This window comes from Antedon mediterranea, chromosome 11 (assembly GCF_964355755.1).
Source record: "Antedon mediterranea chromosome 11, ecAntMedi1.1, whole genome shotgun sequence".
Lineage (NCBI taxonomy): Eukaryota > Metazoa > Echinodermata > Crinoidea > Comatulida > Antedonidae > Antedon > Antedon mediterranea.
The window spans coordinates 6,443,230-6,469,409 of NC_092680.1; the positions used below are offsets into that span (position 1 = coordinate 6,443,230).

Here is a 26,180-nt window from a genome sequence, read left to right on the forward strand (position 1 = left end):
TTCTCACAAATATTATCCGAACTGTCCCTTGCGATTGATTGTCCACCAGTACACAGCGCAACGACATAAACGAAAGGCAAGTGATTTACAAATCCGACGCGATGGGTCATTTGCTTCAAGTTTACGCTGTACTTACATCTTTGCGTTGTGACTGTCCTAGTGGGAAAGAGAAAAATGCGAAGTGAAAACAACACTACCGGTACTTAATGTAATAAACCATACGCTGTATCATACATAATTGAATATGAAAGACCTAATCGGTTGGGAGGCTGCTTAAATCGACTTACTGTATTCATTACTTACTTACACTGTAAAAATCGATAAATCGCCGTGAATTAGACGTTGTGAATATGTTATGTAGCGTTTACGGTATTATGTTGTTACTGTGTAAACGTGCATTACTATGCCCAGAGTTGACTTGCCCTAAAGTTTTTATTTTTTTTTATTTTAACGTTATTATTATTAAGAGAGTATTCAGTGGTGCATATGAAGGAATAATAAGAAAGCCATACAGTATTTTTTTTCTATTGGAGCATTTAAGCTTGGTTCCCACTAGCGACGCAACGTAACGCAATCTACGCAACTTAAGAAAATGCCCTTCCAATCATTGCGTTTGCCCCCGCCTTCGTGAAATCAAACCTGCAATGTTTGCAGCACTATTGCATCGTCGGTTCCCACTTGTGATTACGCAATACAGCTCTTTGCGTTGATACATCGCTGCGTTACGTTGCGTTGCGTTCTAGTGGGAACCACGCTTAAAGCTTGGTTCTCACCAGCGACGCAACGTAACGCAACCTACGCAACGTAAAAATATTCCTTCCAATAATTGTGTTTGTGTTGCAAATATTGTAGGTTCGATTTCACGTAGGCGGTGGAAAACGCAATGATTTTTCTTTATGTTGCCTAGATTGCGTTACGTTGCGTCGCTAGTGGGAACCAAGCATTACTGTTTAAATTACGAGCCACTAGCAGCCGTTTTGAGGTATGATACGCCGTGTGTGTCAACATTTTCTTTTAACGTCATACTATTATGTATATTTTCGTTCCAATTTTGACTAAAAAATGCCGAGAATATATCAAGACAAAAAGGTAACAATCATGTTCAGTGTGATCAAAGAAACTATGATTTAAAGAGGCACTCCCGAACTGATGGAATCTAGTTATCTGGATATCATTTTTACCGAAATTAAAAGTCTAGACTATTTTACAGTTCTAAAGCTCTGTCTACACTATCAAAAAATGTGATGTGCCCATAATATGGACATGATGATGTCATATCACTACCATATTTGCATATCACACTTTTTTGTCAAACTAGTTGATAGTGTAGACAGAGCTTTAGCCTAGTATGCGTTAGGGATTATAGTTAGACTGCTGCGTCGTTAAATAGATTGATTGGCTTTATTAAATATTCCACACAAAGTATTAAAACATGAATATGAAAGAGGTTCTAACGAGGTTCAAATCGTTAAAATCAGTGAGTGAAATCTAACATTAACAAGGTATAATTACAGGCTAAAGATGCTCATGGCACTACGTGTTTCGAACATGATGAAAAGGGCTGAAAGGTTGCATTTTTTTTTTTTTTTTATTCAGTATATTACACAGAGGCGCCTTACAAGATGGAACCATCTTAGCTTCAAGGCGCCTCAGATTAACAAATACAACATTTTAAAACAACTAACAGAAACATCAATTAAATCTTCCAGAATTAACAAGAAATTGTTGTACATAATAAAATAATAAAGCATTTTCACAATTCGAAAGAAGATCTGAACCAAAAATAAAAATTTCACTTAAAAATGTAAAATTAAATGTTAAAGAAAAATCCTTGGCTAAGATATCCTCAATAATTGAGTTAGCGCTTACAAGTAGAATATCTCTTTGTGTATTATAATTAGTTTAGTTTGTTTTATTGTAGAAACAATTTCTCAAGATCAAGTGCAATATCTATCAATATTCCTTAAACCCACTATAGATTTACGGCTTCAACTTAAATTGTTGAGCAAAGGTAATCTAATTGCAGAATGACCTATTCGCGTATATACATTGCTAACAGGCGAACATTTTTACTATTTTTCTTGGTAGACTTTTTGTGAGTGATAGCCTTAATCAAAATTTACTGCATTTTTCACTTATAAATTGCCCATCCATCTTTATTTTGATAGTTTTTAACATGCTTATTTGATTTATTGTAGCAAATGCGTAATCCACATTAGCTACTGCGTTTTATACCCTAACGTCACAGAAAGAAAAGATGATACAATTATAATCTATCTAGACAACTTGAACTTTATGTAAGCAATTTTAACAAACATTACTTTGACAGAATCAGGAAACATTCACTATATAGTACTGAAACTACCTATACACATTCTGAGTTAAATTCTAACAAGAAAGTAGTAGTTAAATTGTCTTTCGACTATTTCGAATACGAGCGATGTTAACATAACACGAGCGATGTCAACATAACATATGTCCGTCCTGGCGTGCCATAAATATGCATTATACGGCCAAAGCAATGTAGGACAGTTGACATAAGTGCTGATTTAATATCGTGAAAGCATACCGAACTTTTAACAAATTACGTTATCGATTTATATAATTTACGGATTCGAACAAACTGTAAAAAGTGACTGACCACCAAATTAAGCATAAGGCCTAATAAATGTATTATACAGTAATGCTCTTTGAATTTAAAATTTATGTGTTTTAGTGGCCAGAGACTAATGTGTTTATGTACTTAAGTTTGTATCCTGTCACATGGTTGACGATACACAATAAAGTCGTCTAAATTATACAATGTTTTGTAGAATTTATTTATCCCGTTCGCATACATTTTCTGACACGTTCAATCAATAATACTAAATGGGTTATACTACAAGCTAGAATTTGTAATCTCTTATTAAGTCGCTGTTCAATATGACTACTTTCTTGATCTACTACAGCATGTCGTGTAAATGCATTATTTTGTTGGTGTGTTTGATATACGCATGTCTTAGATATTTGAACAAAAGTAAAAACGCATGCATACATTCGCAGCTATGCGTGCAAGATAATAATTAGATATGACATTGGATCCGTATACTTACGCTTTCTTTGGATATATAAAGTTAAATTGGATGGGGTTCAGAGTCCATACTGTTGTATGATTGTGTTGTAACTAGAATAAGGCACTGCTCATCGATATTCGATAGCCTGACGACAAGTGTATACATACTCAAACTTTGATAAAGTAACCAATAGCAATAGTTACATATTAAACCATCAGTGGTGATTCAATGTATCACACATTCACAACGTCTATGGCCACTTAGATTTTTGTACGGTATCCTAGCGATATAAAAATACGGCATTATCAAGTTGTATCATTTTTTTTTTTTAAATTGAATATACAAATATGCATCAAACGTTATTGCTATGCTTCAAACTAAGCATATCAAGCTATGTTTAGAGTTTGAATGGCATGTCAACGCGTCTGTGACCGTTGGAGATCAATTTTACTGAAAAGAAAACCATTTTCTCATTTTGATGTTGAGTGTAGGTCGAATTGCAGACCGCGATTGCGTTGTAACTAAAATTTCTCTATGGAAAGGGTGTTTAAAACCAGTTGACGATGGAGACCGGAATCAACTGTGGTTTAAAAAATACATTAAGATCAGTTCCTTTTTTTTGTGGGTCTTCAAAAGGTTTTATTGACAAGATACCGTTCTTTGAAAATACGTTTTTAAACCCGTATCTTGCTCAATAAACACGAATCCTTAGCAACCATTTCTTTCATCGTTACAATAATTATGTTTTTGTTAAAATGCAAACCATTAAAGTTGAATCGTGAGATTATGCTTAATTTATTTATAAACATAGTGCCACTACTCAATCAATAAATTAAACAAATTAGACGTAATGTATTCTTATCTAAAGCATTTTGAGAACAGTACACTGAGAAGTTCCTTGTAACACAATAAAGCTCTGTATATGCCTACACTATCAAACTTAATGTGACAAAAAATGTGCCCATATATGGACATGATGATGTCATATCACTACCATATTTAAGCATATTACTACAATATTTTGGCACATCACACTTATTTTGTCAAGTTTGATAATTTAGACAGAGCTTAAAATAACAGTATCAAAGTAGGACGCCGCGCAAAGGGGTACGCGAGTAAGTAAGCGAAAGTAATTGACCAATCACTAGCAACAATTCGTTATGATCCCTTATGCAGATATACAGTGGATACATTTTGTTTACTTTAATTTAAAACTAACAATTATTTTTGTAGAGTAATTTGGATAAAGTACAACCAGGGAAGAGTGAATTCCCTGGTACAACTAATATTGAAACATAGCATACTTAATTGAGTACTAGCATCTTTTTTGTTTCGTTGTTGTATTGTGATGCTTCACCACTCGTGCTATTTTACAGCGTTTAGCATGTTGTTGAACTTGATGGGTAATTAGACTTGGTTTAATAAAAATCTATTTATATGGATACATTAAATTATAATCAATCTGGCGGCGAAAGACGTCAATAAAAAGGTTAAAAGGATTGATAAGAATTTGAGTAAACATTTGACAGTCACAACTAACTAAATACAAATGTCGTTTAGCAATAGAAAGTTAATGCAATAGTTTAGAGTTATTAATACTAGTCAAAATACGATAACATTTTTAAAGATATATTATTGTCCCCCTGAATGTAAATGTCTTTTTATAAGTGAAATCTCAATTGTTGTTTTTTCCCTATGGTACGGTAAGTAAATAACATTAAAACTACAAAATGGCTTATTCAAAGTCTAATTATATTTACTTTATTTTTCATGATTTTGGAGGACAATGCATCTTTAAACAAATTATTGTTATTATGGTAATGGAATTTCACTTTAGATATATGGTGATTCGATTAATCATTAAAATACTTTAAAATGTTGAATAAATCAGAGAAGAGTAAAATTGAATCTGCATGATTGTAACATAATCAATTCCTATTTTTCCACGTTACATGACTTATACTAAGCAGTATTCTTCAATTCTATTAGGCCCTTGTTGAATATTGTAAGTTTTTACGTGTCGTATTAAATTGATACTAATTCTATCAGAAATGTGCATGTTTAAACGTCACATTTGATCTATCTGTCAATCTAAAAATCATCATTTTAATCTTAATTTTATTTTATCAGGGAATTGATTCAATTTGGTTTAAATGTCGATGGGTTTATAGATATTCTGCATTGCAATTCGACCTAACCCGTCACATTTTATCGGTCGCCAGATCCCAAAGGTCATTGTTTGTCTACAAAACGTTGGCCTAAAGTTTATGACTTTCGGTCTCTGCGGGTGAAATCAATTAATACAGGCGACGATTTTACAGTGCATAGTCCGTTTGAATTTGGGGAAGGCTCTGCATCATAACAACTACGTTATGATATTAGATCTTCTCACAACAGTCACTTGTATGTTGGCAATAATATTTCAATAAAGAAGCGACAATTGCAACTTCAATATTGGTCCCTCTACAGTAGGTTATCTTTGAATCTAATTTTTGTAGTACTGTATGCGAGTTCTGTTGTCAAATTTGAAAAATGGTTGATCTGCGTTTCAGGAGAATTCATAGGAGATTTTATAGACTCAATAAACGAATTGTATATTTCAAAGCCATTAGGCTGTATAAATAAATTAGACTGTATTATTATTATTATTACATACGGTACTTGTTAAAAGGAACATTAACATGAATGATTAAACGATTTTGTAATTCACCTTACCCAGATATAATCTTGATTAATTTTAATAAAATCAAGATTGAATAACATTTTTTAAAAGGTTTTATTTCCCGTATGGTTAATTCATTTGGAAATCCATTTATTTAGTCTTTTAAATATAATTGTTTTACGTAAACATGATAGCCATATTGCTATAATTGATCAACCTATCTGGAATTGGAAATAATCACAAATTAATGATAACGATTCAAATGATATGGAAATAATTATTACGTTTGCTAGAAAACAACATCTGTCGCATTTTGTGTATTTTTATAAACAAATAATAACATTGATCAAACTCCTAAAATAGTATTTTTGTATTTATGTGACAAGAAAATTATCTATAAAAAGTGTTAATTTGTGTTTCTTGACAACATTTAAATAATAAAGACTTTGATGGTGCTTTTGATTTTTTTTAATGTATCAAGCTTTATAATAGCCGAGTACTATATTACGTTTTTTGTTTTTTTTTTTTTTTTTCGAATCTCTATAATAATAGGACATACTAAAAAATAAGGTAGGTTTTACCGTTTACAAATGCATTCATGTAATGTGTCTTGAATAAGAAATGAATGTTACATACTTCAATATTATGTCACAGTTTCCAGACATTTATCATATTAAAAAAAAATGCCGCTGACTAAAAACACGCAAATTTAATTTAGAACGTTAGAAATTTAATCCTGCACGTAATGCTTTAGGCCTAAAGTGAAGCTCCACCCAGAAAATTACTATTTTTCATACATTTTAACCATTATTTAAAAATATCATCCCTCATACTTCATATTTTTTGATTTTTTTTCTCGATAAGTACGATTTTCTTGAAAATCACGCCTTTTTGCGTTTTTTTTTGGGGGGGGGGGGGAATACCTTGTAATTTCCTATTCTTTTACATGCAATATATGTATATATATATACAGTATATGTATATTTGAATAATCCTAAAAAAATTAATTTCTTCACTAAAAAAAATTAAAATGTATATTTATGTAATTTTTCCAGATCTTTCTATTTTTGGTATTTTTATCGCGTATACATTGCGCAATTTTGCGTAAATAGACACTTTTGAGTGTAGCTCCACTTTAATGACTGTATTTTTTTTCTGTTTTCTACTCTAACTTCTTAGCTATCATTTCTTCATTTTGGATTTCCCTTCTTCATAACTCTGGTTTTAAACCTTTTTTTCATAAATAGCTATTCTTTTTAATTATGTTTCCATATCATTGGCAGTCTTCCATGATTGTTTTCTTCTCTGCTTTCTTCTAAATTCACTCTATCCGTGTTACTTTATAACATTTGTGTGTTAAGATTAACGTATAATTCAACTTTAAAATGTCTCACTTATGCAATATGACAGTCGATTAATAACCAGATAATGGTTCTAATAACTGAATTACGAATTCCAGAAAAATTACACATTTTTCTAAAATGAAAAATGTGCATTCTTTTGATAGAGAAATTCAGGTAAATATGTCGCAAAGATGACTATTTTATGTCGACATTTTACAAAATGTCAAAACAAAATGGTCGTTATCTTAGAAATGCTTCGATGAAATGAAAATACTTGGTGTCTAAGTATTTGACAGATGCATATTTATATTAGCTCAAATTAATTTTTTTTCCAATAGTGGTCAGAATTATGATTGTTTGGTAAACAATCTGTCAAACATGACTCAAATCGTTTCATTTGTGTGACCCCTTTATCTCAAAAGCTTTTCATAACAGATTTCTTAGGAAAATGCATAGTGAAACACAATTATAGACGGTGTAAACGACAGGACAAATGATATTTAAACGATAACAACACAATATTTTGAGAATTTAGTGCCGCGGTATTCCGGTTACTGATCCGCATTCAAAATCTATCCTGCGTCAAAATCTGAGCGCCTTTTAAAATGATATACCATAAATCTTCTAATTGTAACCCTGTGTCTTTGATTGTTTTTTAGTGTGGGTTACTATTAGAAGGGGGTTACTATTAGATTAGTGGATTACTATTACTAATCTTGAATTAGGCACCTGAAAATAGTAACCCACCCCCACCTTTTCCGGTCAGCAACTCATAGCAAAATATATATGAGTTTAACTTTATTTTATAATATCAAAAACACTCAATCCTCCCCCACTCTTGAGATCAACATGCATTATCTCCTTATTTTCAAAATAGGGCTGCATCATAAGTTTTTGTGACTCTAATAGTAACCCCCATGGGTTACTATTAGAGTAGAGGGTTATTATTATAGATTGACCTATAAAGTGGGTTACTATTAGAAGGGGGTTCTATTAGAGTGTGGGTTACTATTAGAAGATTTACGGTAGCCTAATCGATCGCCGAGGGTAAGGTCGGTAGGGCTTGAGGATTGTCCTTCATAATATTGGTACCGGTAGTTTCTTAACGTGTATGATCTGCGTACAGTCACGAAGGGCCTATAGGCCTACTTGCTTAGCACAAGAGACAAAGGGGTTTAAGTTACAAACTGTCTATATTAGAACGCTTCTCATTGGATTACAAGAGACCGCGGACTATGCATTGTACAATCGTCGCCTGTAATAGATTTCACCCACAGAGAGCGTCTTCGTCGTCGACGTCGACCGAAAGCCGACTTTTCACACAAAAACCTCAAACTGCATAAAATACCTTAATATCGTATTTGGAAACGTTTTATACCATTTTGAGCATTACGACAAAACCTTTTCACACAAAACATCAAATTGTACAAAATACCTTTAAAACGCATTTGGAGACGTTTTAGACCATTTTGAGCATTTCGACAAACCTTTTTCACACAAAACATCAAATTGTACAAAATAGCTTCAAATCGCATTTGGAAACGTTTTAGACCATTTTGAGCATTTCGATAAAACTTTTTCACACAAAACATCAAATTGTACAAAATAGCTTCAAATCGCATTTGGAGATGTTTTAGACCATTTTGTGCATTTCGATGAAACTTGATTACACAAAAACATCAAAGTGCTTAAAATCACATTTGAAATCGTTTTAGACCATTTTGAGCATTTCGATAAAACTTTTCACACAAAAACATCAAAGTGCACAAAATAGCTTAATATCGTATTTGGAAACGTTTTAGACCATTTTGAGCATTTCGACAAAACTTTTTCACACAAAAAATCAAATTGTACAAAATACTGTAGCTTCAATTCAAGTTAGCCTACAGTAGTGAAGGTCGTCAATAGCGCGACAAAATATCACCTTTCGGAACTGACAAGCAATGAAGCATGACGGGAGGTCAAGCTGCTGTCCAGAATATAAATAACTGCTGCGCAGCAATGAGCAGATGAGCGGATGCGCATCGCGTCGTGATGATTGGTCAAATTGATTAATGTGTGCTTAGTGTAGGCACCGCATGGCTCTAATTCCCCCTTTTTAATTTCTTTATAAACTAAAAAACAATGAGCAAGTTCGCCAATAAAGTGCTCGAGCAAAAACATGGGAAATCAGTAGAGTAGAGATTTTACCTAAATGTATTCACTCACTTCTATTATTGTAACAGTGGGACCAGAGTTTTTTAAAATAGGTAGGCAGCGTATACATACTCAGCCACGTACGACATGATACATCTTCTTTTTATTATCCACGAACTGTTGACATTGACAATGTTTTAGATCAATTATAGACATGCACAAGTGATTTGCAAACATTTATCCACATTCGAACGTACATGTAGCACTTACAATTTCCATTCGTTGTATTAATTGAATGATTATCCATGGTTACCCATTGTTGGTCACGTGTCAATCTTAAGACCAATAATACTTAACGAAAAATCGAAAAAGCCTAATTATAGAAATTACTTATTATGTCTATGCGAAATAATTAATTTCTAACCATACATCATGCCTTTAGCAAAACCAATATATCTACTGCTACTGAATATGCTCACGTTGGAACTATAATTTATCAGAGTGTGTTTTTTTTCACACTGCTATACCGTACTTGACAATAGGTATATTTCCACTGTCATTAACCTCAAATGTTTGTACGATGACAGTCCGGATATTTCTCTTACGTTAATACACAAACGATGTCAACCTTTAAAATTGACATTTTAACTATTAACTATAAATTATTTTAATTATGTAATTGCTATAATTTGTTTTATTATTTTGTATGGTATGTATGGCACATACATTTTCTTATGGTACTTTAAATAGAAAACAGTTTAAAATTGACATTTTAATCTCTTAACTATAAATTATTTGATTTATGTAATTGCTATAATTTGTTTTATTATTTTTGTATAAAAAACAATAGAAAACAAAAAATCATCTGTGATCTCTAGCCTCAGATGTTTTTAAATGACTATACATTTTCAATATTAAATTAATAAGCGTTTGTAGTCGTAATATTTTTTTATCTTGTGTGCTTCGTCCCACTTTTATTATGATACTCTGTTATCAATATGTGTACATATATATATTTTCTTTCTCTCCATTTATATGTTACCATTTTAAAAGTAGTTGCAATAAATGACTATTTGCTTATACTGCATATACATAAAATGATTGATTTTGATGTTATAAAACCACATTTGCATTAATTATTTAAAATTTAAATTAAATTAATTAAATTTTTTTTAATTAAGTAGTAGTAATAATAGATAAAGCATGTTTTTTCAAATACACTAAAATAAGAAATTATCACACTCAATTTTAGAGTGGGATTGGGGGAGGTGGCGTCAGCATTTCCTAAAAAAGGATAAAAATAGAATACGATCCTTTTCTATATATTTTATAATTTTTATCTATTTTATTTGTTGTCTTTTTTTAAGTTATAAAATTTGGGTAGGCCATTAGACCAATCTATATGCTATGATGAGTACAGTGTTAATGTGAATTATGGCCGTGACATCACAATCATGAATAAAATCAGAATGGATATTAGAAAATGTCAGTAAATGTCAGTAAAGGTCAGTAAAGGTCGCTAAAATTTAAAACAGTTTCCACTTTGCCACTATTTTTCTACCGATTATTAGATTTTGCCCTTTTAAGACTAGAGAAGGTTATCGATATCGATTGCCTGGCTTTCCTTTTTAAACATTCTGATTTAGAAATGGTTGTACTGCAAACATATTAGCTGCAATAAAAACTGCATTGATGTCTCAATGGATTTTTTTAGATTCTTTATAAATTCAAATTTAATTGGATTATAGACACATTTAATTACTGATTTGAACATATGCAGCTACTACGGTAATTGTAAAATTACAAATTTGTTCTATTGATTCTAGTGTGATCGTCAGTCAACATTGTTTGAACATGACGTAATTAACAATTGGTTGTTATGCATATTTGGTCATTTGAATGTTTCTTGTATGTTTTTTTCTAGTATTCTTCATTACATTTTGTAATTGCATTCTTACTCAATCACGTGACTTGTCCTCTTCAGAGAATATAAATATGACAAGAGATGAACCTCGGGCATCAAGTATACTCAGACTTTTAGTGATTTGATAGAGAAGATATATAGCAAGTGTAAGCACCTTGACATGGACGACTTAGAATAGATATATTTATTAACTAAACTTGTGTATTCGAGATAGGTAAAGGCTTCATGAATATTTTTTTTTTTTGGTGTAAATCATAAAACAGATTCAGAGAAAAGATGTCGTTTATAGCCAACAACAAATCAGTATGTCGTGCAAAATAGCAGACAGACTTAAAATAAATCCATTGTATTATTTTTTGAGATTACTAAACTTGGTTTGGTTTAACTTAGGCCATGCGGGCATTACTGAGCGATGTACTTTCACTCACTGGAAATAGGCCTATGTCCTTTTGATGTATTTTTGATAAATCGAGTATCCAATAGAGGGCGTCGTACACCAGTTGTGGCTAGAGTACCCCCTCTACAAAACATCATTGGGTCCCATTGCGTGCATGAATAAAGAAAATCCTGTGTTATAATTTACATAAGGGTAAGATAAAAGAAGAAACAAAATAAAATTGTATATAACGTATACAAAATTAATTTGATTTATTCGAAGATATATCAATCGGTTAATAGGCCTACATGTTTGAAATTTAGAAACAAAAGATTTTAAAAAAATTTTCCAAAATGCATGATTTAGGGCGTTCGTGAAAATCATGATGAGCTAATCAAGTCATGATATACGTACTATAAAGTAGGGTATAGTACCAGGATATGTTAGGTACCGTATTGACTAACAGAAATATAAATTTGTTTTCGATTATTATACTACCGTATTAACTGTCGTCATAATTATATTTTGAGATAATTATGTATATTTCGTTATCTGTTTAGTATTTATATTTCTTTAATTTGTTTATCATATTATTGGACAATCAAAAAAAAAGTTCTGTATCTGTATTCTGTATTAAATATGATCCGTTCAAATGTCATGTCAAATGTGTCGGCATCATATAGGCATGTTTCCTTATTTTCCACATTTTGCAGTGAGAAAAATTTCTGGGAGAATATACTTACGTGCCTACGTTTTTTAAATTAATAAATATCAAGATCGGTGTGGCGCAATGGGCCACTCACTATAACGTTTCCGATAGCGACTGATGGGTACTACGCGCATTCTAAGGGAGTATAAATCATCAACTACCTGCAAATAATAATGGTGCTTTACAAGTAGCCGAATATAGAAACACACCTGTTGTTCATTTATCGAGATTTAAAAAAAAAAAAAAAAAAAAAAATCCACATGATTCGCTAACGGAACTTGTTTCAGTCTATAAGTAATACTTATTTTAAGCTTTCCATGTATGTTTCCATATTATATTAGCCTATATATTCCATTTTGAGTGACCTTGACGAAAACTCCGGTAGTAGTAAAATCAAGCAGTCTGATTCAACCACTTCTTCATGACTTCATTAATTGATATGACAATCCATACCTCATTTAAACCTGTTCTTGTATGAATAAATAATTCGTCGAAGGAAATAAACACATGTAATTAATACTTCACAGGACATACAGTGATACGCATTTCATAGATGACACCTGTTTCAAATGTGTAAACGTTAATGTAGTCTTAACTACGTCTTGCAGTGTCGGACACATTTTGTATTGGAAAGGCAATTGGTATTATTGGATTATTACTTCAATTTGAAAGGAATTGTATAATTACCGGTCGTGATAACGGAACTGGCTAATTGAATGCGGTTCTATTATACTGATTGCAATGGATTGTTGTACACAATAAAAAAAACATTCCATCAACAAGCAAAAAAAAAACTCAATATTACAACGCCAGATAATTCTAACGAGAAAAGACAACGGCAATGGTAAAGGTTTTCAGAAGTCGATACCATTAGGTCAAATACCTACTGCGCTGTAAAAATTATATATTTATATATTTATATTATTTAATATTTTAAATATTTTAAATAGAATTTTTAAGGCGATAATTGCAATAATATTTAATTAAGACACGAAAAGTGGGTGATTTACAGAAGAAAAACCAAAATATCAATCCGCGCGCAATGCATGTTGGGATTTTTATTGGACCCCTTAAATTATTAGAATCAACTTATTTTTCACATTGTTAACCTTTTAATGGTCCTTAATAGGACCATATAGTATTTATGTTTACATTAAATGTAGTTTGTGGTCTTAAACTAGATCTGAAAAACGTACGGATTGGGATTTTAACATCACGTAAAATAAGCGGCAATGGAAAACACTCAATTTATTCAACTCGATATCTGAAACGAAAAAGAAGGTATGTCATATGGCATAGCATATCATTATAAACAATGTACTGTAGCAAAAAATGCATGACATGATAAATTAGAACTATATATTTTCCTAACTAACACGCCATACAACCTTACATTGATAATGAAAATCTTTCATTTCAACGAACATTAATTTGAATTGCCCCGAGAGCCTTTGTAACCGAGAAAAACTAGATAACTAAAGTAACACTGAAAGAAAGTGCATTTCTCTCAAAGAATGGTTAATTTACTTACACTGTAAATAACTGTAACAACATTAATTCAGGCATAATAGCGCATTAACGTTTGTTGCATCTATTGTGTTTTATATTCAGAATGTAATAAAGTGCTTTACGTATTGAAAATTAACATTCATTATACCGCATGATTCAATGATCAAAAAAAGTGCGAATGGCGTGTATTGCTTATCATGCTTCTTGATGCAAAACATTTGTAGTCGTGTGCAGTCAAAATAGTGTAATCAACAAGGCCATATACATGGCTGCAGTCGCGTGCTTAAGTTAGTATTTACCGACCAACCGACCGATCAACCAACCGACCGACATAGTGAGCTGTAGAGTCGCGTTGATTCAAATGAGTCAAGTACTATACGCTTAATCGAATTATTACAATGATGAAGAAATAAATTGTGTAGTACGATCTAAAATTCTTAGAACAATCCAGAAATAATTTTAGTAGGCCAACTTTATCCAAATGTATTACATTAAAGCCCCATTCCCTACGTTTTTTAGATCTAATTTAAGATCACAAACTATATTTAATGTAAAAATAATACTATATGGTCCTATTGCGATAACTTTTTTCGTCTTTAAACGGTTAAAAATGTGAAAAATAATCCGATTCTAATAATTATAGCGGCCCGCTAAAAATCCCAGAATGCATTGCGCGCGGATTGATATTTTTGTTTTTCACCTGTAATTCGCCCACTTTTCGATCGATCGTGAGGCCAAAACAAATGGAAGACTCCTAACTTTTCAGCGAAAATACCGGGTTTTCCCCAATTTGTATCAACGGAGTCTGGCAAAAATAGAAAGACAATTAATGCAGCAACTATACAACGTCAGGCTAGGTATATAGCTCGCGTACGATGTTCGTACGTTACCGATGTTTACCAGCTAGGCCTACAAAACTAAGCCTAGCTAGGCTAGGCCTAAGACCGTCCACGAGAGGTCGATCGCCGCGAGCTACTTAGGTAGTGCATTGTTTCTCACTTTTTATCATAATTTACCATAAAACGTACATTTAAGACAAGGAATGACATGGTTTAATGTTTTTAAAGTGATATATATGTATTATTTTCCAAAAAACGTCCAAAATTGCAGGGAAGGGGTCTTTAATTAACAATAATGTATTAATGCTCTATTATTATAAATTGGTACATTAATTAGTACCGTAATATATAGGCCTAGGCCTATTACCCGATCCCCTAAATTATTACATTAATACAAAATATGATTTATGTACTCTATCCTAAATTATCATACCGATCAAGAACATAATATAACATGTGAGTACTCGATCACAATTATATTGATAAAAACTCCATTTGTATACCTCAAATTATTACACCGATCAAAAAAAAATGTATGTATACTTGGTTCCAAATTACATTATTCAAGAAATGTGATCTAAAATGATTATATTGAAATACGAAAAAAACTCGATTCATAATCATTATAATAACAGAAAATATGATTTGATTACTTTATCCTTAATTTAACAAGAATCTATAAAATAATTACAAATTAGAAGCTCTAATCATTAAAGATATAAAAACAATACTTCAAACTCGGGGCCACAGTCATAAAGATTAGGGCAATACAATACCTGAAAACATCATTCTCATAACTAAACTAAAGTCATAAAGACATACAACATATTCCATAACAAACCTTATCATCTTACAACTTATATTTATGAAAATAACTATTACTAGTACAAAAAGTAATACAATACGACTTGCCTTTGCATTTTATGTTCCATATCTATGTAATTTCGACTATAGTGAAGTTATAGTTGTATCTAACAGTATACTTTTAAGTTGAATAAAAGCCTTGCTGGAATTAATAATGCATTCATACATTGTAAACTAAACATATATATATATATATATATATATATATATATATATAAACCCAAAGGCAAATTACTGAAAAATGTGTGGGTATTAGTGGCTGGATCTCAATAGAGATACAAAATAAAATGAGCAAAAAGCTAAATCAAAACAATAAAGTAAAACAGCCAGGAAAATCAACAGAGCTTTTGGGCAACACTAGCCCTTCATCAATGCAAGTGTATATAATAATAATAATAATAATTTAATGATGCATGTGGCTAGAATATAACACAGCTAAGGTTTACATTTGTAAATAATTGCTTTTTTGTTGAAACGACTCAGTTCAAAATGTCTCTTAAAGATTATGTTAATGTTCCTTTGCTCTAAAACAAAGCAATTTAAACTATCTGCTAGTCTTAGGATTAACCAACGTTTGAAAAAAACTATAAAACAAAAAGGTTTGCTATGCTGTAAACTGTAATGAGAAAACAGTCTGCTCATAAATATATGGTACGATTAGTATATGAATGCAAACTAGGTTATAATCATTTGACTTGTTGTGATAAGTGGAAAAAAAATTCAATAAAACAAAATTATACAATAATGATTCCTGAACTTTTTTGTCAATGTTATATTGTGGTAAAACAGATTAATGGCAGTCCTGTTTTTCACCAGCACATTTTATTCTCAAGGATCGATGGTCTAGGCCTACATGCGCATGTTTTTTATTTCCGTATGTCAGTACTTTTTTGTGATGCGAACAATTGCACAACCAACCTTTGATCCGCGCAAAAAAAAATTAGTCTAGTAGAAAGCAGAGAAGCTGTTATTTTTTTTTTTTTTTTTTTTTATTTCATCATCACCCTACAGTGACCAAACGTCACCATTAACAGGGTTGAAAGTCGTAAAATATAACATATTATATACAAGCAAAAATCAACAGATAACAAGACAACATTTAAATATTACTTACATTAGACAAAACCTTGCGACGGAAACAAGCAAGGGAATCAAAAAAAATATCAACAGATCCATCAATTTTACATAGTGAGTGGTATAACTTAGGCAAACGATTAACAAAACCATTTTTAGTAATATTTACCCTCCCTCTTGATATAGAAAATAAAGCAGGATTACGCAATTGATATTGTGGAACAGAAATAGGAAAGTACACTTCAAAATTACCATGGAAAATTGAGTTCACAGCCTTAAAAAGAAAAATTAAATCAAATAACTTACGCCTACTCGCTAAATTAATAAGAACGTCTTTGCTAATAGAAACAAATTTACGCACATAAAATCGACAAAACTTGTTCTGTACAGTCAGGGGAAAAATGGCAAAATTTTTCCTACTTTCTAGGATTTTTATCAGATAATCTATAGTGTTTTGACTACTCTTGTAACATAACCACAGTGCTGATTTTGCCATTTTTCCTCCACCTGTGTACACTTTGTAATCTAGAAGACTGGGCAAGAGAAATAGAGTTAAAAATAACACTGCAGAATTCAAGATTCGACCTAACTAAAGATTTGTATAAAATAACTAATGCCTTTTTATCGTTAATATGTCTGCAATGTCTCCAAAGAAAACCCAAAAGTCTATTGCATTTAGAAACTATAAAATCAATATGTTTACAGAAGGTTAATAAACTATCTAAAAAAATACCAAGGTCTTTGTGAACAGAGACTCTTTCAAGTATAAAATTCTTAATATAAAAGTCAAAATAGATGGGTTTTTTCTTAAGAGTAAAAGACATTGATTTGCATTTAGAGGCATTGACTGACATATTCCAAGTGTCGCACCAGTGAATGAGTCTGTCAACGTCTTCTTGTAACAACAACATATCATTCAAGGTTTGTATAGACTTAAATAATTTAATATCGTCAGCAAACATAAGAACATTAGAATGACGAGGAACAAAGGAAAAATCGTTAATAAACATAATGAAAAAAAGAGGCCCCAAAATAGACCCCTGAGGCACGCCAGATAAAACTGGAAGCCATTCAGACGTGTTACCATCAAAAGTGACTCTCTGAAACCTTTCCGATAAATAACTAGTAAAAAATAAAATTAAATCGTGATTTAGACCAAATTGTTGAAGTTTGAACAAGAGCAACTTATGGGAGACCCTGTCAAAGGCTTTAGCCATGTCTGTATATACAACTTCGCATTGCCCTTTTGCATTTATTGCGTCATACGCATGTGACAACAGAACAGACAAATTTGTTTCACAAGACCTCCCTGGGTAAAATCCGTGTTGATGGTCACTAATAACTGGTGATATATGTTTAAAAATTTGGTCGTGAACAATTTTTTCAAATACTTTAGAAATAGTTGGCAACAATGAAACCGGTCTATAATTACGTACATCAGATTTAGAACCAGCTTTAAAGATAGGGCACACGTTAGCTTGCTTCCATTTTATCGGAAAACGTTTCTCAGAAATGCATCTTTCAAATAAAATTTTACAAGGGAAAGAAAGAGGTTTGGCAGCTAAAGACAAAACAATATTACTTAGACCATCATTACCTGAAGCCTTATGAGAATCAATTTCATTAATGTGCTTTTCTATAACCTCCTGATTAAACTCAAGTTTAGATAAGCAATCAATGGGATATTCAGGAAGATTAGGAATATCCAAATCGTTGTTAACAGGACTAAAAACAGAATAAAAAAATTGATTAAGTAAGTTTGCTTTGTCTTTCACAGTGTAAGCTGACTGATTATTAAAATGAAGTTCTGAAGGGATGTTATTATTGTTTTTTCTTGAGGATTTTATCCAAGACCAAAAACGTTTCGGATTACAACTTAAATTACAACATAAAGAATTAACATAGGTTCGATACTTAAATCTACAAAGTCGTTTAAAATTTGACCTAGCAAATCGAAAATTTTCAATATTTAACCTATTGGGGTTACGTTTTTTTTCTCTAAAATATGATTCTTTAGATTTCAGAGCAGTGTAGAGCTCATTATCAAACCATGGTGGGAGTTTTCTCTTAGGTCTAAAAACAGGGACGAGATCTTTGATAGTAGCAAAAATAAAATCATAAAATAAATTAACTGCCTCATCAATGTCAACGGCAAGATCAAGTAAATGCCAAGGAATATGAGAAAGCGTTTGTATAAAATCTAATTTGTTAAGTTTTTTAAAATTATGTAACAATCGATCGTCATTATTGATAAGGTGTTTAGTAAACTCTATAGGATATTTAAAATTTATTGCACAGTGGTCAGAAGTGAAAATATCTTCACCGGATGAAACTTCATGGCATATAGTATTGCACAAGACAAGATCAAGAGTGTGATCGGCACATGTCGGAAAATAAACAAATTGATTAAAATTATTGCCCTGTAAAATATTATCTATAAAAAATTTGCCATTAGAGTTGTCGGGAGCTTCACATTCTACAATATTGCACTTATTATAACTATTCAAACGCCATTTTATCTCAGGTAGATTAAAATCTCCTAATAACATAACGTCATGATTGAAGCCCTGAAATTCATATTGCACATTGTTTATAGACTCACAGAGACGATCGATTTGAGATTTAGGTGCCGATGGTGGGCGATAATATATACCAATAATTAAACATTTTTTTCTAGACAGTTTTGACCCACATTAGTTCTTGACTTTCATCTTCAAACTTAATGAGACGACACGACCTGTATTTGTTGTTAATTAATAGTAAAACTCCACCTCCTCTCTTGTCCTCTTGCCGGTCCCTGCGATATAGATTAAAGCCATCTAAAGACAGTTCACAATCAATTACAGTCTTATTTAACCAGGTTTCAGTTAGTGCTACAACGTCTATGTATCTTGTGCACATGTGACTAAACAATTCCGATTTATACGATTCCATTTTGTTTTTTACACTACGAACGTTTTGGTAGTACACCTTTAAAGAGCTACTTTTATTATTCGAATTAGTAGCATTCGGGCCAGGATTGACTTCTATGTCCCCTCCAAGTACAACAGACCAAATACGTAGAGTACTAACCGAATTTGAATAGTATGACACAGCCCTGCCAAGGAATTTAACCTTCGATTTCTTTCGTACTTTATCTTAATAAACAATATTTTTATGCACGAGGTAGTCAGCGGAAATTACAAATCTAATATTCATGTTACTGTACTAACTATTATTGATTTATAAAACAACATTTCAAGCACTAAAGACTACTTCAAGATGACTATTCCAATGCCAGTAATTGCAACATAATTGCAGCCTCCACTATTATTATATCCCTCTAATTCCGATACCCCTCTAATTTGAGACTACAACTGATGTCTAATGAGACACATCTAATTCGAGACCTAAAATACCTTTTGGTGGTTGAGGAAGATCGAAGGAGACTGGCCAAGCGAGTCTTATACGTCCTCGCAGTCTATTCTGGATATATCATAGTGAAAAGAAGAATTGAGTTGATTCTAGTTGTGGAAGAAACATGTATCTAAACAATATGGCAACTTCATTGTTACACAAACTACATGGATGTTTACACTATGTTCCTACGCAAATCAAATCATGCATAACTAAATACAATGTCATTATAAGTTAAGCTATTAGATATAGAAGACATTGCAAATATAACCGAAATAACATATTATTCTATAATATGATAACATTTTTTAGACGCTACATTAGTGGTGTATTTTTTTTATAATTGTAATAATTATGTGTTTGAGTTAAATAGACAGTATTTATGAGTTCAATAGAACTCTTAATTATTGATTACATTTTCTCTTCAACGAATACAAAACATACACAATGCGAACTATTGTACGCATGGGTTGGTTTTCGAACGAAAACTTTCTAAAACTTAACGTTCAATTGTCCTATTCATTAGTTCGTTTCACCATTAACTATCACTTTCCCGTTGAGTAGAACTAAATACTCATACGTTTTTAATTAACCAATGAAATGGAAAGGATTCACTCAGTGTGTTAAAATATACACTTCAAGCATTTTCAAATATTAACAGGTGGTACCATCAGCCAGTCGCTTTAGTAGAGAACATTGCTAAATTATTAACTCTTCGCGTGTGATAAGTAGAATATTTCCACTGTAATTGAAAGACTAATGATAAGCACTTATAAAATATGAGCAACTGTATGAAGCATTATCGAAATAAATACATTAAACATTCCGTGTAGTGTCTTCTCTTCCTTAAATGATCTACATCTTTCATTTAACATTCTTAACAACGAAAGCTACAGCTATATCAGCTCTCTCAGGAACGAAACAAGGAATAACATTTGTTTTTGTTTGAACGAAAATTAAAAGTCACAAAGTCATGTATTTTACATTTTAAAAAATAGTACTATATACTGTAGGCCTATGGCCATATTGCGATAATCTTTAGCGAGAATATCAGGTATTCCCGGATTTGTACCGTATTAAATAATTCTTCCAAAAATAATAAGACATTTTATTCAGCGACGAGACAACACACCAGGCTAAACATAGCTAAATGTTATGAAGTTCGTACTTTACAAATGTTACCAGAAGGGCCTACAAAACTATTTTCTCCTGCCTAACGTCTACATTCTTTTTTTTTAAATCACAATTGACTACGGAACGTACATTTAAGACAACAAAAAACCTGGTTTAATGATCATTTGAAAACAAACATTATTAATTCAATACATTATTTTTACAAAACGTCAACATTTGCAGAGATAGTGAATATAATGCATGTTGATTGTATTTGATCTACTTTGTAATTATTCCACATCTTAAGGCTTAATGACGTCAAAACACGTCAAACCCTTAATTTTGTATTGAACACTTAAATGCCGGGTTCGGCAGTGTTCGAAGAACATTTCAAAAAGAAAATTTTGTATGACACACGTTAACGAAAAGTGTCAGCGTCCTAATAGGCGTTTACATGGAGTTAACTGTATTACCTTGTTTGTGTCTATTCTGTTTGAACGCTAGTGACGCCTTTTCACGACAAGCATTAAGGTATCATCTTCAGAATACTTAATTATTGGCTTGAACACTTGTTTTTTATTCACAAGAGGTACTAAACTGTTCATGTCTTGCTATGCGGAAAACACATAACGGTTAATGTGTGCGTCATAAGGGCTATACGTTTTTATAAAATATAGCTATAACCTTTTTATTACCTATACAAGCATGTTTGTTTTTGGCCACATTATTTTTCAAAATCCTGCAGAGATGTGCATGTTAGAAAAATAGAGTTCGCAACATTATCAGCTACTTTCAATTGCCCCATAATGTTTGACTGATCTGTTTACCAGAGCCAACACACATCGGATAGTGAATGGGATCACATCGGATCATTTGAGTATTTACCACGACTTATTGCCATTTTATGACGGTTTTTTTAAATCATTATTCATAACTACTATTATCATATCAACAAAGTCATTTTTTTTAATGGAACAATGATGGACATTCAAAATAGGCTAGATACAAACAGTTATTATTTTCGAGAGTGATATTGACCAACCAAACACTATACAGATTAATAATTTTGGTTTTACATAAACCAGTAACCAGTCCTTTGTGACACCCCTATATTGTGAAGACACACTGAAACAAACGGAACACCCATTTATGCTAGGTCCGCGTAGAGACGCAACGTAATGACGTAAGTGCAACAACGTTGTACTTACGTCATTGCGTTTCGTCGCGTAAGCGTGGTTCCCACTAGCGACGCAACGCAAGGACGTAACACAACGCAAGTGAATTGACCAATCACAAGCGATGGCTTATTCGCTTTTGATTGCTAACTGTCTATAACTTCGCTTGTCATTGGTCAACACGCTTACGTTGCGTTTACGTCCTTGCGTTACGTTCTAGTGGGAACCAAACTTAAGTGATTTAACCAATCACAAGCGATTGATTATTCGAGCTGAAGCTTGTCATTGGTTAAAACTCACTTGTATTGCGTCTATAGTGGGAACCATGCTTAGCACATTCATAATAGTGGTTGTGCTGAATACATTTTTTGCAACACACGGTAATAATACATTATAGTTTTTGATTAACAAAACTTATTGTTATTGTACAAAATGGAGAGATGTCTATCGTTAGTACTACACAAGCGATAAACAAAATAAATAAATTATTCTTTGGTAACAGATTGGTAATAAAGCAGAATCAATTTAGACAAGGCTGAATTTAAATGTAATCTCTGAGGATACTACACGAAATGAGCATACCACAATTTATTCCACACAATCCTCTGGGTTGCAATTACTAACGGAACTTACTAACTAACGAATAATGGAACTATAATATACTTTGACGATATACGGTACTCGCAGCAATTTGTTATGTTCTGTCACAAATGATTGATATCGTTTTGGGTATTCAACTTATGAAAAATATAATAAGTAACAAAATGAAATTGGAATGGCAAAAGCATCTGTTGAAAATAATCGATCACTTGATAGTAATGTAATATATTTTATCTAAAGCATTCGTCTTAAAATGAACAGGTTAATAACGATGTTTTAGATAAAATTGTTACTTATCGGATTCAAGATGTTATATTCATCACAATACAAACGGATTTTTTTAATTACAAAAACTTCAACCTATACCAATAATACATTGTGCAAAGAAGTCACCCATCAACTCTTACTGAATATGTTATGCTACTAGAAATATTAATTATAATTGTCGATTAGGCGTTTCTTGTTTGCAAAATACCATGTTACTTTATATAGCAATATTTATCCATTATATTCTTCCATCTCCAACGTAAAGATAAAGCGTTGGTGATTTTGAATATGTCATTACCACACCACTTAAAAAGCAATGTAAACAAACTAAATCATCGCAAACATAATTAATATTAAATACTAAATGAACTGTTTACGTACCGACAATTCCAACCAGTGTAATTAACGAAAGCACGCTGGCTATTGGTATTGTAGACATAGGTAAAACTCCAGTTGAATTTTCGTCCATGGTAACACGTTGGCATGTGCCGCATTTAAGATAAACAGTAATATCAAGTCTTGAAGCAATTCCAGTTTATGACAATCTGATAGATTATACGTTCTTATAAAAGTGAATCTATCTCGCGCAGCCGCGTTTGAGGCAGTACAGCTCCCTCAATCTGATACATGATTAGTTTGTAGACTTCCTATAGACTAGCACAACACAGCTTGAAAAGCTTTTCCTTCATGGACAGAGGCCATTGAATGCTGCACTCGACAATTAAGATTCGTCAGTCAAGTCACGCCCGTGTACATAATGTTGTGTTGAGTGTATCAATCCATTCCTATACAATCCACGTATGATAAATTGTAATGTTTTACCAAGAAATAATTTAAGACAATACCATCACCAATACAGTTAGGTAATAGTATTTCAGGTTATATATTAAATAGTATACAAATAATGAATGTTTATGAGTGTAATGGTACAAATAATGGCACGAGGTGAATGATGAAAGGTTATATTTCAACGAGGCGATGAGCCGAGTTGAAATATAACCTTTCATCATTCATATTTTAGCCGATGCGGCAGACATATTTAGAAATTCCTGACTGTCGCCTCATGCGTCTAGGAAATTATTCGCGTCAATCGAACATTCTTGAGTTCGGATTGGTTGCGCAATTGTTCGCGTCACAAAAATTACTACATGGTTGGTAAACTATATAGTACAGTATTCGTTTTTCATTTCCAAAATTTCAACTGAAAGAAAAAAAAGTAAATAATGATAGTAGACCCTATTAATTATAATTTCTTGATCTAGGCCTATACATTAGCACAGTCGTGTCACAGCGTGCACGCCATGTTTAGTTGTTCATATTTTAAGTCCATTAATCTTCTCACCATAGCAAGAGAAGTATTAAAAACAAGGTTCCTGTAAAAAAAATGTATGCTTTTCATTTTTCAAATTACCAATGATACGCTACGAAGGAAATATATTTCAATAAAACAAATCAAAATGTTTAAGTTTAACAAAAAACATAAAATAAATAAAAATAGAAATATATTTCAAAATAAAGAACCTATTTTCCTACATTTAAAGTATAGAAAGTAACAAAACTCTGTCAGAGAATTAAAAAAAAACGTGAAAAAATGTTCTTGGAGCGCTGAAACACATAATTGAACATCACATTTTATTTGCTGAAAGTTTTTGTATGACAATGTCTAAATACGGTATAGAGTGCATATAATGTAAAAAAAAAGCCTCAAAATCTTACCGAATGTCTCTTTCACGTTGGCATACAATATGTCTTTCACATTTGTTAGTATGGGCCCGATGTTATTGATTTTGACCAGGCTGAAAGAGAAATGCGCCAACGCATTGAATAACGGTTATTGCATAATAAAACGGTATTCAACAAAGGGAACCGACATTCTGTTCTGATCTCTTTAAAATATGGTTTCTGGTCGGGTTTGTGTGAGCATTGCCGACGCGAACAGTCGAACTGTGCGGCCTTGGTTCGGGAGAATTATACCATATGTTTAATATTGTATGATGATTATGATTAATAGTCGGTCAAAAATAAATGTTAGTTTCATTTTGAATGAATAAGAGCGCCAAGATCCGTCTCTCTGCTTTATCATTATTTTCAATTTCAACCCACTGCAGCATGGGTTAAGTCTCTTGTTGAGCCGTGAAATGTGCAAAAAGTCACATTTGTGCAAACAACCACATTTGTGCAAGCATGGCACCCTCAAATGTGCAAATCTGTAAAAATGTATAACCTACTAATGTGCAAACATCACGCCGTAAGATGTAAAAACGATCAGTTTTGACGTTAAATGTGCAAATGAAATTTTACAAATGTGCAAATCGTTTTTTCAACCAAATTCGTTCATTAAAAATGATAACCTAATTCCTATAGTCACGGATTTTTCTAACAATGTTTTCAAGACATAGCCACATAGCGTGGGGAATTTTATACGTCCGCGTGGTGTATGTGTCCTTTCGCTTTTTAGCATCCATCCGGAGTAGATGTGTTTAAAGATTTACCCTCCGTCCTTCCTTGCTTCCACCAGTTTTTGAAGTTTACATTACTTGGGCATATTTACCCATCAAACTTGTATTTAAATTAGTTTAAGTTTAGTAAGTCAAGTTAATCTTTGGATTCTTGATAACCATGCATATTATATTTAGCATTCGATATATATTTATGTGATTTTATGTAATAACCAAGGTGTTTAGTTAGTAGTAGTTATTGTCCGTACATATACGGTAAACTTGATAGAGGCAGCCCATACATTATGTATACGTCTAAGATGGAACTAAATTAGTTATGGGCTGCCCCATTATTACAAATCTATTTTATATATGCTATTATGTGTTTCGTCATTTAATAAATATGACAATTTCCATCCTAGTTGGTGTATATTGTATTTTTCCGTCTGGCCTCTTGCGGCATAAATGTGGTTGTTTGTACTGTAGGTCTACATTTGAAGGTAACATGTTTGCACATTTCACGGCTCAACACCTCTCCCACAAGTTGACTCTCAAGCTATCATCTAATCTATCATCAATGGTCATGTCATCTCCCTGTAAGTACCTAGAACTAACTATTACAATATTATTTTTCCGCAAATGTTCTACAGGACTTTTGTTTACTTTACGATTAACGTAATTTGGTATTGTTTATTTATATTA

At 32.2% G+C, this 26,180-nt stretch overlaps 1 protein-coding gene across 1 annotated transcript in view; it reads right to left on the reverse strand.

Moving 5' to 3' along the window:
* The window catches only part of LOC140063072 (G-protein coupled receptor 54-like), a 61,936-nt gene extending 38,427 nt beyond the window's left edge, over positions 1 to 23,509 (reverse strand). Inside the window, exon 1 of the mRNA XM_072109509.1 lies at positions 23,422 to 23,509. Within this exon, the coding sequence (XP_071965610.1) occupies positions 23,422 to 23,509 (88 nt within the window). The remainder of the gene's footprint in view (positions 1 to 23,421) is intronic.
* Positions 23,510 to 26,180: the final 2,671 nt, after the last annotated feature.